The 13,482-nt window shown below is 36.0% G+C and overlaps 1 protein-coding gene across 2 annotated transcripts; it reads left to right on the forward strand.

Annotated features, from left to right (window-relative positions):
• Positions 1–2,083: 2,083 nt before the first annotated feature.
• Positions 2,084–7,484, forward strand: LOC149786886 (uncharacterized). Of its 2 annotated transcripts, none has more exons than XM_089977404.1 (2): positions 2,084–2,619; positions 4,814–7,484. In XM_089977404.1, the coding sequence occupies exons 1-2, from the start codon at positions 2,358–2,360 to the stop codon at positions 7,339–7,341; spliced, it is 2,790 nt and encodes a 929-aa protein (XP_089833530.1). In that variant the 5' UTR covers positions 2,084–2,357; the 3' UTR covers positions 7,342–7,484. The 2 variants fall into 2 exon arrangements, with proteins under 2 accessions (XP_089833530.1, XP_089833531.1); XM_089977405.1 differs by having other exon boundaries at positions 2,512–2,624.
• The last annotated feature ends 5,998 nt before the right edge of the window (positions 7,485–13,482 follow it).

The raw sequence follows: 13,482 nt of genomic DNA on the forward strand, positions 1-13,482 counted from the left end.
GGCGGCTGGATGCAAAAATGTACTTATTTTTACAGTGATTGAATTCAGAGTCAGAAAGACCCATAGATGTAAATGCTGTCATTTATAAAAGTACATCAAATAAACAACTTCAGCTTTCGTTATTGTGTTCATTTCCAAATGTATCGGAATAAGTAGTGCACGTGACCTCAGAATCAAGACATTTTGAGACTTAAACAAAATGCCATTCGTAAATTTGGATAAGTATTTTTGGGTTAAGCGGCAAACTTATGAAGATTGTAACAAGATTCAGAAGAGTGCTAAAACTGCTAGAATTGATAGTTCGGATAGGACAGGAGCAAATTGTAAGAAAGTGTGTGATGCCTAGCTTAGTGTTTGGAATAAGTCCTTACTTGGATTGACAAAATTCAGTGTCACTCTGATGGACGAACAAGAGCTATTTAAGAGGTACATTGACTGACCATACTTATTTTTAATGCCCATCGCCTTAGCCCGGTTAGTTCCAGTGTTGTAGCGAAATGTACTCGTCAAGACATCAGTAGCTAGGCCTAATTTTGATATCAATTACGTTAACAAACTCTTGCCCATTCACAAGCATATGTTTTGATAGCTGATTGACCATTAACCCTTTTCCGAGTAAGGTAGCAACTATCAATTTCCTGCATGATATCCTTTGATGATAAAACATACACTGATATTAAAAAAAAAAAGCATCATGAAGATAAAAAATGCACAAAACTTAGTAATTTCATCCAATGATTTATAATTTCTAACCTGATCAAGGGGTCACTAACATTGTCAAATTATTGGCTATGCAATAAACACAGAAGCTCACAATGTAAAGAAGTCAGACTGCTCCCTGTCTATTTCTGGTTTCTAGGATTGTCTAAGTACAAAATTTGTGTTGTCTGTGTCCAGTATTTGCTATGTCTATTTTTAATATTTCTGAACTAAATTGAACAAATAAATGGGAGGAACTCTTGTAAACATTTGTTCGAAGAGATGTAAAACCATAATTTATGGAATTACTGAGAATTTCAATGATGGTGAACTACATCACATATTTTACTTGAAAACATAGTCTGGCCCAAACAAATAATGTGACTATGTTGCGTAAAAAAATCCCATTTGATTTGAAAGCCAACAAGTTGACTGGTTGGGACTCCATGGCGACAATCAGATTAGAAATTATAAATCAGTGACTGAAATGACTAAGTTTTATGCATTTTGTATATCCTTGATGCATTTTGTTTTAAAAATTGGTAGTCGGGTACAAATAGGATGGTGTGAGAATACAGTATTATCCATACTTTGTGGACTGGGTAGCTCAACCACTTTGAGACCTCAATATCGTAGCTTCATGATACTGTGTTTATCCTGGTTAGATAAAGTATATCAAGTTTGATATTTATATTGATAAGAATATTCAATAACATTTATTATTACAAAATAGCAAACTGTCAGCATGCCGTTACAAGTGTCATCACATGATCCATAATACCTTTATAGTAGCTTCCTATGACAACTCGGGTTCATGGATTCAAACTTGAAATTAACTGCATTTTAATACAGAGCAAAAAAACAAAAAGACGTATGATATCTTTGAGGTCATTGTCTTTATTTATTTATTCACCAATCACTAACTTTAAGACCTGTAATACCATAGCAGTCAAGTATACTGGCATAATAATTGCAACATCAAACACTGACTAAATGTGTGCACTTGGTTCTCTAGGCAGAATTAGTAACCTAACAAAAAGGAAAATTGGTCTAGGTAAATATTCTTAGTTCTTATTTGAAGATCAGTATAGCCAAGCTACATGACTTTAAGTGAATTATATGCAAACCACTCTATGAATTGTCACATACATTAATAATTTATGCGCCTATCCATTGAGTGTGCAAGATTCAGGTCTGTTTCTGGATCTTGTAAACTTAAACTTTCCTGACAAGCCAATTTTGGTTGTATAAGAGAGAGAAGAAGAATATTTTGAGACAATGTTCTTATGATTGATGCATTTTGGTTTGCAGCAGGCTTCCAATCCCATGTCTTTCATATGTCTTGTATCTCTTTTTCAGTCACATGGGATGACATGAAGTTTGGCATGGCCATCTGACCTAGAGTTCTGAAATAGACACCAAAAGGCTCAACAAAGCAACAGTGTGTAAATAAAAGAGATTCAGTCAAAATAAGTCCTAACAGACAGTGATAGCCATAAGACTGTCCCAGTTAAAGTGTTCTTTATGACATATCAGTAGTTTGTTATGAATATTTGAGTGAAAAGATAGACACATTGAACATCTGTGCAATTAAAGAGTACCAGTATACTGTTCTGCAATAAGTTAAGTCTTTGGCAGTGAAGATCAATATAAGTCTCATGGGTGTGAGTGTAGATCAGTACAGAGCATCGATAGGTGCATTCGCTTTTGCTCATTCTGTTTTGCTAAATCGAATCTCAAAGTGGTGTAGAAATGGGATCATGAAGAAGATGTTTGCACCTACTATGAGTGGACAAATTGTTTTAGGCATTCTGCTGATGTTGCTTTTCATTGCGGGGATCGAACAAAATCCAGGCCCGGGATCAAATGCTGATTCAGTTTCAAATGATATCCAGGAAAATGATGGCTGTGGCATGGCAGGTGAGGTAAAGAGATTTTGTAGAGTTTATGCATTTTATATTTAAAAATCTGATCCTTTACTTTAGGGATTTTATATTTTTTTACATGTATCATTTATTTAATATCCCATTTTTTAATTAAAATTTAAAGTTTCACTATTGTCATTGATCTTGCAGTGTTTTTGTTAAATTTTTTCAAGATTCATCTTTCTATAGTTTTGTGTACTTTATATCTGTATTTTTTAACTTTACTTCTAATGGGCACTATATAGCCAGACTTGTGCTGACATACCATTAAACCCTATATATACATGCATACTACACTAGGCTTGATCTTGTTCCGGTCCTCAAAGTTTTTCCTTGATGAACAATAACTAGACAAAAATTCTAACTCCACCTCTCATCAAACATTTTTAAACAACACCTATTCCAACTATTTCATTTTCTTTACTGTTCTTTTCCTCACCTGCCATGCCACAGCCATCATTTTCCTGGATATCACTTGAAATTGGCCTCATTTTAAAATTTTTAGCTCATGTGGCCATAAGGTCATGTGATCTTATTATGTGACCTTGTTTTCATCATGCATTGTTCCTCCATCTTTGATATTTCTACATCTTTGCTAAAACCACTAGACAAATTTCAGTTTAATGAATAGAGTTCTATAATGGAAACTTTTGAAGTTTGCACATATGACGCCAATCTTTCCATCAAATATGACTCCCATTACTAAAATACAAATTGCCTTTCCTTAGAAACTGCTTAACAGAATTTGACCTTTGAAAAATGAAAACTAAAACTTCCTGGCTATTTAGTTCTGTACAAATTATGATGTATCAAATATGGCTGCCAACATGGTACTAAAAGTACAAAACCATTAGTTTCCTCCTGACAGAAGACCTTTTACATATTTAGCTCAGCTGGCTGCATAGCCATACATTAGAGAAGAATTTCCGATCCAAATGAACAGGGCTGGATTTAGATCAGATTTCAGAGAAAAAAAATCTATCTAGCACTATACAAGACAAATTTATGTGGGATCAGTTTGGTAAATTGATGGCAGAGATTCACAAAAATCATAAACAAAAACTGAAATTCATATATTGAGAAGTAGGACATGTAGATTCATAAAAGACAAAAGTTGTTACAAAAAAAGTACAGTATATTCAGTGCAAGAAAACATTCTGTATGTTTGACATTTTTTCAGTCTAAATAAAGGAATACTTCCCAAGACTTGGTGACAAATTTTCTTTCCAAAAATACAGTGTCAGTGCAAATTAAATTATTCACAGACCAGTCGTCGTATCAGGACACTTAATCTCTAACATTGCCCTGGAAATAAATTTTAAAAAAATATGGCCTGTTTTCATGTGTTTGATATCATGTACAAATCCATTTTCTTTAGTTAAATTGGCTTACACACTATTCACAGTGCCCTGAGTGGCCAAGGGGTCAAAAGCGCCTACCGTTACAGATCACTGCCATCTCACCTCTGTCTGCGTGGGTGCAAGTCTTGGGCTCAGCTAATGTGGATACATGAGAAAGCTTGCCAGGAGCTTCTCATGGGTCGGTGGTTCTTTCCGCATTTTCCCTGGTTCTTCCTCCACCATTTGTACTGACTGCCATCTAAAGCCTATCTTGTGCTTAAAAATGGCATTAAATCCTATAACACACTATTCATGGCCACTAATTGTTACATTTATATTCATAAATCATTCCTCTAATTACAAAAGAACAAAAAAAATCCATATCTTTGACTTAAAGGTCATGGAGATAGCTTCAGTTTATCAGTAAAGTACTAAAGACTTTTTTATAACAGAATTTGACCAATACCATACAGATAGTTGGCAGAGACGGTAAGTGTTAAATGTTAACAAAAAAGGTGCTGTTAAACAACAGGGGGCATATCTGATGTGAAAGCATTTTACAATTTATCATATGTTTTAGCAAGGGAACTTCACTTCAGAAGCAAATAGTTAATAAAAGGTTATAGTTTTCCCCAAATTTTGAGCCCTTATACTGCTGTTTCCTGCTAAAATGATTTTGAGTCTTTACAATTTGTTTAATAAAAATAAAATGTTCTTGATATGACACGTTTGCTTTCTAAGTGTTTAGCTTTTGGTTCTGCACTATGAGGACTCAGAATCTTTCCATTGCAAGTTTGGTTAAAATGAAAACCAAGCCAATGCATTTAATATTGTTTTATTCTTATTTAGGTCTCAGTGCAATCCCTGACTTAAAGAAGAATGAAATAATTGGTGGGATGGGTAGAAAAAGTACCAGACCAACCAATGATGGAAGTGTTCCATCGGCGTCTCCAGCAACATCAGAGACAACTAGCTTACAACCCAGTTATGTAGAAGGCATCAAGACTGTACAACCATCAGTCACAATAATTGCAGCAAGAAATGCTTCAGACCCTGTCCCAACAGCTGGTCTCTGTGATGAAGATGGATGCATAAATCAACAGACAACTAGCGGATCAGGGACTGATGCTGCTAAGCCAGTTGGTTATATGACTGATCATTCAAAAATAGATGTTCTGTTTAAACAGAGAATCCTTGGGGCTGTATTAAGGAGTACAACAGAATCAATTGACTGTGATGTGGATCATAAAGTGCCCAGTGGATCAAGAGAGAGATTTAGACATGGTGGTTTTAGCCCATGTAGTCATTTGAATATTCCATCACCACTAGTCCAGGCATCTGATTGGCAAGACACATGGCACAATGACTTAAAAATCACACAAAATCAGTCATCAAGAGGAACTTGTAATCTGCCTGCACCGTTATTACCGTCAGTAATTAGTAATCAGATTAGGAGCTCAGCAGAGCAGGCAGGCAGCATAGAAACTGAGACAAACATTAGTTTCAGTGGTCATGTAGCAACAGTAGTGGCTTCTAGTGAAGAGCCCAACCAAATAGCCGGTTCTCTGTTAGCACAGGAAGAGTCACCAGGTGCATCAAGTGAGACAAATCCACAGTCATCTTCAGTAGGTTTATGCAGGAACGAGGATGGTGCTGAAAAGGCAGATATTTTAAGGGCCCCGATCATTGACTTGAAAAGTACCCACAGTCAGAAACATTTGGAATGCAATTTAGGAAATTCAAATGGAAAGCTGAAGAACACAACTGAGGCTTCAACTAATTCTAGAGAAATTAGTTTACAAGGAGATGTAGAGTGCTCAAACAAACAGCATTTAGGCCGTGAATTTCAGAATCTCAAGGAGAATAAAGAGTCCTGTGAGAAACTTGCCCCAGAAAAGGAGGAATTTGAGAAGTGCGATAAAGATGAAAAACAAGGCCTGTTGACTAAATTGGATCATTCAAATAGTGATCATGTCCTGAAAACTGAAAAGTCAGGATTGGAACAGAGATCAAGTGGACTATCGTTTAAGGATGGCAATGGCAGGAGTTGTGCTGATTGCTCAAAAGCAAGAAGAGTAGAAGACCTGCATAGTTTGCAGAGAGGACAACATATATCTATTCGAGGGGAACATTCCAGATATTTTTTCAAGTCTCTGTGCAAGCAGGTATCAGCATACCGACATCATGCAATCGTCAAAGAAATTGTTCAGAGATCACATCAAACGGCCGAAGTGATTTTGATTCATTTTTATAAGGAGGATAAGGTGATCAAGGTTTGTGAACAGCAAAGGAAATTCAAGCTGCAGTTCGATGATGTGTTTATAATTGACTATCAGTATCCAAGATACACACCTGATGCCATTGTGCAAAGAGCTGAATCCCTTTTAAAACAAAGTGAAAATTGGGAACTCTTTAAAATGTATGATTTCTTAATAAAAAACTGTGAGGATTTTGCAACATGGTGCGTCCTTGGGGAGGAGAAAAGTTTACAGGCTGATACATTCTTTAACGATATAGTCCAAATATTTTGGGTCCTTTTTGGAGGCATTGATGTAATAGCTTTATTAGTTAATGAAGCAACACATGTTCCTCTAGTTGTACTGGGAACATTCTCAGCAGCTAGCATTATCTACTATATCTTCATGACAGTGTATCTAATCAAGCAGTACATAAATTGTTCAAAAATAAGTTTACATTGTTTGAAGGAGAAGTTACTGAATCTGTCACAACAATTTGGAGCATTTAGTCTGATGGCTGTCATCTCATTTGCTATTGTACATTTTGCCTTGCCAGGTGTTCAGCTAGCTGTACTTCGAACATGCTTCGCAACTAACATCATATACTGTTTCATCAAGACAGCATATTTAATGAAGCGGTACAGATATGACCAAAATGTATGCTGCCGTTGTTTGACAGAGAAGCTATTAGATTTGTGGCTACAATTAGGAATATTTGGTCTCACATATTCCATCTTGTTTGCCAGTGTAAATTTTGTCTTGCCATTGCAGATACCACTGACAGTTTTGCTTGTTTTAAGTGGTACCATGCTGACTTTGGCTGTCCCAAGGATCAGAAAAGCATTGTGGTCCCCAGTCCAATACAGTGAAGAAGAAATCACGACATTGTTAGATATGACAGTTGGTGAAGTTGCATCTCTGACTTACTATGGTATAAGACATCTCATCGTTGTTTCAGATGTTAAATGGGTTAATGATCCAAAGAAAGGCATGGTTCGCGGGATTCATTATTCCCTACCTGCACTTTTTGGCATAAGAGAAATTGTGGAGGAAACTTTCCAAGTGGACCTTGAAAGGTCAGAGGTGAATCTTGTACACTTTAATACTTTTTTTTTACCTTTTCTTCAGAAGAGGTCATAGATCGAGCAAGAAAACGAGTCGGTGAGCAAAAGTGGAATATGTTCTCTAACAGATCTGATCATTTGTGTAAGTGGGCAAAGGTAAAATTGGATTATAATTTTGAAGAAACGGAATGCTTGGATGATCGGGAAACCAGAGACATGCATTCAGGTAGTCTTAGTTCCCTTTACATGGGAAAAGCTGATGTTCATCTTATGAACGAACTCCAACGTGGTGATGTAGTGGAGTATGGACATGATAAGGGAATCGTTGTCAAGCTAAAAGATGTGAAAGCCGGACGAGTATTTGATATGCACATGGTCATTCGGAAAAATTGCTTTGATAACCGTGGCAGGAAGGTATTGGACAGAATTGATCTAAATAAGGATTATCTTAAGGTTCATAGGTACCATCCAGTCCACTGTGTTCGCAGGAATGAGCGTATAGAAAAAGCTCTCAACATGATAGGCACAACAATTCCATGTTGGACGCAGGAAGGTTTCATTAAGGACATTATTTTGAGACCTAGAAAAAACTAGTGACAATTTTCAATTCTTTACAGACCAGTATGTGGACTTTGTTTTTGTTAAATATTCTAATGCCCAAAATACCAAGATGGGGGCTGTAATATTAAGTGTATATTCACATTTTTCATTTTTTATGAAGCATCATCTACACAGAAGTAGGTGAACTTGAAGTAACAGCAGAAACCTGTAAAAATGTACAAGTTTGACCCTTTTAACAGTATAGTGAAACAACCAGACCCATCCCAGAAGTGAAATAATTTTCTGAATTAATTCTCGATATACTTGGAGGTATAAAATCTTGTACCAAATGATAATTCTGTTGTTTCAATTTCAGCTATGTATTGTTATGTATATTTGATTTGTATTATGTGCTTGATTTTTGTCCATGATTGAGGGTAGAATTTTTACTTACCAGAATTTTGTCATGTTTTTTAAGATGCTTATTAAAATTTTAGTTCAAGGACTAACCATGCTTACAGAATTAGAATGTTATGGAATTGAACTGCTTTCCAATTTGATTGATGTGTTCAATTATGAATTACTCACACCTAGGAAATTCCAGTACAATCCTTTGCATCACAGGTACATCAGGATAGTCAAGATTATTGGATTTGTGATAGAACATTTAAAATTATTTCGAAATTAATTCACAGTACTGTGTGTTTCGTATTTTAATAATTGTATTCAAGGGAAAGAGTTGATTTTACTAAACTTGTTGGTTTCACTTTTTTCATTTACATCATTTAAGACATAGAGGCATAACATTATTCTTAGAAAGTGACTTAATTAGTGAGAAACTTCACATAATCTTGCAGCTAATTATGAATAATTGTGTTAGGATTTTGAAAAATTTAGTATACAATTTGCATGTTGGTCATATATTGTTTTCTGAATTTTTGGTGCTGGGTTCTTAGATACAGAGTTTCCAGTGTCATTTAGTGTGGATGTTGACAAGTTGTGTGTGTGTGTGAGAGAGAGAGAGAGAGAGAGAGAGAGAGAGAGAGAGAGAGAGAGAGAAGAAAGACAATGGATGAACAAAAAGTGCTTTTTAGCCACAATGTATTGATGTTAAAATTTAATAACTCTACCAAAACAAATTTCATGTATCTCTATGCTGGGCAACATCAGTATGTACTCAGTGGTACACTTCTACATTTGTCAATTTTTTAAATGGCTTGTGCTTATATGTGTGAGAATTTATCCCGAAGTGTATAAAAGTACTTTTCATGTGACCGGTTGTGTAATGTAATGTATAGTTACAAATGCTAATATTGTTATAGGGTTTTATTGGTGAAAATACAAGAATTTTGCATGTCCAGATGCATTATCTTGAGGAGAAAAATGAATCTGGTCTTCTATTGATAGAATTGAAAAAGATTTTGAATGGGACTTTTTGTAAAATGCTCTGAATTATTCTATCTTTGGAAAATACACTTTTTAATTGTAGATTTCTTCATATAAATGTTGTACCAAGCCAGTGTTTGAAAATGGTTTAAGTGATAATAATACATTTAACTTCTGTCAGGAGGGACTCAAAGTGAGTACTTATTATATGACTGTTTAATTACTGAACAGTTACATGTGGAATGGATCCAACCTTGTAATTTGAATTTTAAAATTACACAAAACGATGTCTTCTTCATAAGCAATAACAACTTCGGTGATCTTAGGAAGTTAATAAGTTTGCTTGTGAAATATGTTATATGCACATAATGTACATAAACATTCCCAAATATCACAGATAATAAAAATGTTGCAAATATCTGTAGCCAAAGTGAATAAATGAATTGATGAGTTTAATTAAAGGTGGACACTGTTATCAACTTTTGGCACATGATTTTTTTAAGCTGTATTATATGTTCATGACTATTATTTTTATTACTTGGAAAATAATATACCAACACAGATACCAGGCAATTTAAAAATGCTGGGATTTGTATGTGAGTATATTTGTGTACACTATTTGTGAGTATATGTAGCTATGATTGTGCATGAGTGTAGGTGATATCTCAGTAAGGGAAGATGTGTAAAGATCAGGATGCAAAACAATTTTAAGATAATGCCCCATACACTAGGTCAGGTGGCGATGAAGGGGAACATGTAAAGAAAAAAAAAAGAAAAATTGGCATCATGACAGGAATGTTTGTTAAGATAATGTCATATGGAAACATAAATTTTTATGTCCTTAAAAATATTTTCCTTTCTCAGATGCATCTGAAAACCAATAGTACGGAGAGGGGTGGGGTGGGGGTTAGGTTTATTTGTTATAGACCAAAAGAAGAGCGTATGGGGTAGTCTGAAGTCCATTGTCTGTCACCCATTGGTTCTGTTGCACAAGTTTTTATTGCTGCTCCTCCTAAACTACTTGAAGGATTGCCCTGAAACGTTACACACACATGGTCTGCTTGGTCCAAAATATAAATGGTGCTGCTCGGACAATTCATATGGCTTCCTTACTGGACATATTAAAAGTTGTCGTATCACTACTCCAGCATGTATGGTCATATCGATATGGGGGTTTCATAAGAAGAATTCTTATAACATACAGTTGATCCTAAACGAAAATGGTACTGATCTGATATTCAGTACGTCTGCCACAATGGCTGTATTGAAACTTTATTTTTCGTTACTCCTCATGAATAGAAAGTCATATTGACATGTGGTTTCACTGAAAGACTTCATATGATGTTTACCGGTAGATGGTCTTACATGAAAATTGTGCCAATTTTATGTCTGATTTGGCCACAACAGTAGCCAACTTGAAAATCTTGTTATCATGGCTTCTCCTCAACAAAATGTAATATTGGCATGAGGAGGTTGTCACCAGAAGACTATTTTTGATGTCTAGTTGGTCCTAAATGAAAATGGTGCCAATGTGATGTCCAGTATGGCTGCTGCAGTGGCAACCTTGAATATTTTTTTATTGCTAATGCATCTGAACGAAATTCGTATTGTCATGGGGTTTTCACCAGAACACTTCTTATGATGTATAACTTAGTCCAGAATGAAAATGATACAGCTATCTTAAAAAATATTGCTATTACTATTCCTGGATGTGTTGTATCGACATGGGGCTTTTAACAATTTAATATGATGTCTAGTTGGTCCTAATGGTGCCATTTAGACATTCAATATGCCTGTCATAGTTGTCATCTTGAATCCTTTGTTATCACTATTTCTCCTGTATGAATAGTCATATCAGCATTGGGTGACAATGAAAGACATTTTATGATATCTAGTTGGTCACACTTCAAAATGGTGCAGTTTGGACTTCTAATATGACTGCCACAATGGTCATCTTGAAAATATTCTTATCATGGCTTCTCTTAGATGGCTAGTTATGTCTACATGGAGCTTTCACAAACAGATTTCTTATGATATCTGTTTGGTTCTAAATAGAAATTGAGCCAGTCTGATATCGAATATTGCATAGCATCCATCTTGAATGTTTTGTTACTGTTACTCCTCCAAACAGAAAGTCATATCAAGAACATGTTTACACCAGAATACTTATTATGCTACCGTGTTGGGCTTAAATTAAATTGGTGCAAAGTTGGAATGGTCTTATCATAAATTCCTGGAAATTCTTTTCATCCAGTAGAACATCAGTCTATTCAAGGTATTCTTAAATATATTTTGGGGATCTTTTTTTCCTGTTGTATATCTGACGTCAATAAAATAATTTTTTAAAAAATTAGCTTGTGTTTATTAATTTTCATGTTTTTGTTCATAGTTTGTTCATTTAAAGAATAGAAGAGGACAAGACCACCACCACCACCCCCATGAAAGGGAAAAATAGAAATCCATTTCTAATGCTCTCGTACCACCAATAAAAGGGAGAGAGGGAAATTGGAATATGTGTCAAAATTTAACACACACACACACACACACACACACACACACACACATATATATATATATATATATATAGAGAGAGAGAGAGAGAGAGACAGAGACAGACAGATTGATAATGTCACAAATTCAAAACGGTTTCAACCTAAACAAAATGTTCGTCAGGAGAATAAACATCTTACACAGACGAAGCAAGTCCTTGATACAAAATCGAGAAGGGGCCCCCTAGTGGCCGAGTGGTCTAAAGCGCTCTCCGTTACGGATCACTGCCATCTCATATCTGTCTGCGTGAGTTCGAGTCTCGGATTCGGCTAATGTGGTTATGTGAGAAAGCTTGCCAGTAGCTTCTCGTGGGTCGGTGGTTCTTTCCGGGGGTTTCCCGGGTTCTTCCTCCACCATTTATACTGGCCGCCATGTATAGCCTATCTTGTGCTGAAAAATGGCGTTAAACCCTACAAAAACAACAACAACAAAATCGAAAAAATCTTCTAGGTTCCATCAGGTTAGAATACAAGGGGACTTAACAACAGAAGACATAAAAGATTAAAATGTGCAACAATGTTAACTTAGTACCTTATTATCTCTCTTACATAGATAATCAACATGTTTTGACATATATAATATAAAGCATTACAAATTTCCATGTATTTTAAACGTGCAATTTTATTGCTTTCTTCAAAAAAACAACAATTTCCATATCATTTTATAGTATATTTTCAAAAACTTAAGGGTGCGTCTCTCTCTCTCGGACCGCTCCGGTGGCCTTGTGGTTAGAGCGACTGCCTCGGATGCGGGAGGTCATGGATTCGTTCCCCGACTGAGTCATACCAAAGACTTACAAAAATGGTACTAATAGCTGCCTCGCTTGGCGCTCAGCATTAAGAGGTTAGTGTTAGAACAGGTCGGCCTGGTGTCAGGATAATGTGACTGGGTGGGACATCATGCTACATGTCTGTGGCATGGTGCCCCTGTGCTAGACATCACTATTAACTGCCACACTGCAGACATCGCAGCGAGCAGCAGAGAGGGCGAATCCCACAAACTATTTCGCTTAACAGAGCCTTCTATCGAGAACATTTTAGATAGGGTGATTCTTTTCACAAAATAAACCCTCCATTCAGTAAACATGACAAAATAGGCTTTCTCTGCTGACTTGAAGGGTTATCTCATGAAAATATCTACCTATACAACTATTTCTGCTAATACAAGGGTCTATCTTGCGAAAACACTCCGTGTTGTTCCGCCCTCTCTGCTGCTCTGAATTAAAAATTATTAGCTGTTATTGTCGTCTCTGATCGTTTTTGGTATTTGTGTGTTACATAAATCACATCTGTGTCTGCCTCTGGAAAATATCCTGGTAGGGTTTTCCTGTCTTCGCCCTTCTCTGCTGCTCACTAGTTAAAAATTGTATCTAACCCAACTCGATATCGTGTTCGAGGATCATGTAAATTTATCGTTACAAATCCGTGTGGTTTTGCCTGAGCACGACTAAAGAAATGTTTAAACTTATTTATATCCATATCGCCGCTGCACCAAGTCTGATGTATATTTCGTAACGTGTGTGTGTCAACGCCGTTAAACAACGCAAGAATGTTACAGTTGTCCCTGATCACTTTCGGGATTTGTGTATATCGTTGAGTTACATAAATCACATCCACGTTTTTATGTCTGCCGCGTGAAAATATCCTGGCAGGGTTTGATTGTTTGTCCAACATCACATCATCGTACACGACTACATTGTTAATTCTCCCATCAATATCATCGATACTTGGTGATTCATCAA

The sequence above is a fragment of the Sinohyriopsis cumingii genome, chromosome 12, assembly GCF_028554795.1.
Source record: "Sinohyriopsis cumingii isolate HCF-2022 chromosome 12, ASM2855479v2, whole genome shotgun sequence".
Lineage (NCBI taxonomy): Eukaryota > Metazoa > Mollusca > Bivalvia > Unionida > Unionidae > Sinohyriopsis > Sinohyriopsis cumingii.

What these genes read in the sequence shown, in the direction of transcription:
- LOC149786886 (XM_089977404.1), top strand. Translation starts at nt 2,358, where the DNA reads ATGGGTGTGAGTGTAGATCAGTACAGAGCATCGATAGGTGCATTCGCT. An exon ending in TGATGGCTGTGGCATGGCAG is followed by an intron (nt 2,620 to 4,813) that starts GTGAGGTAAAGA and finishes ATTCTTATTTAG; the next exon opens with GTCTCAGTGCAATCCCTGAC.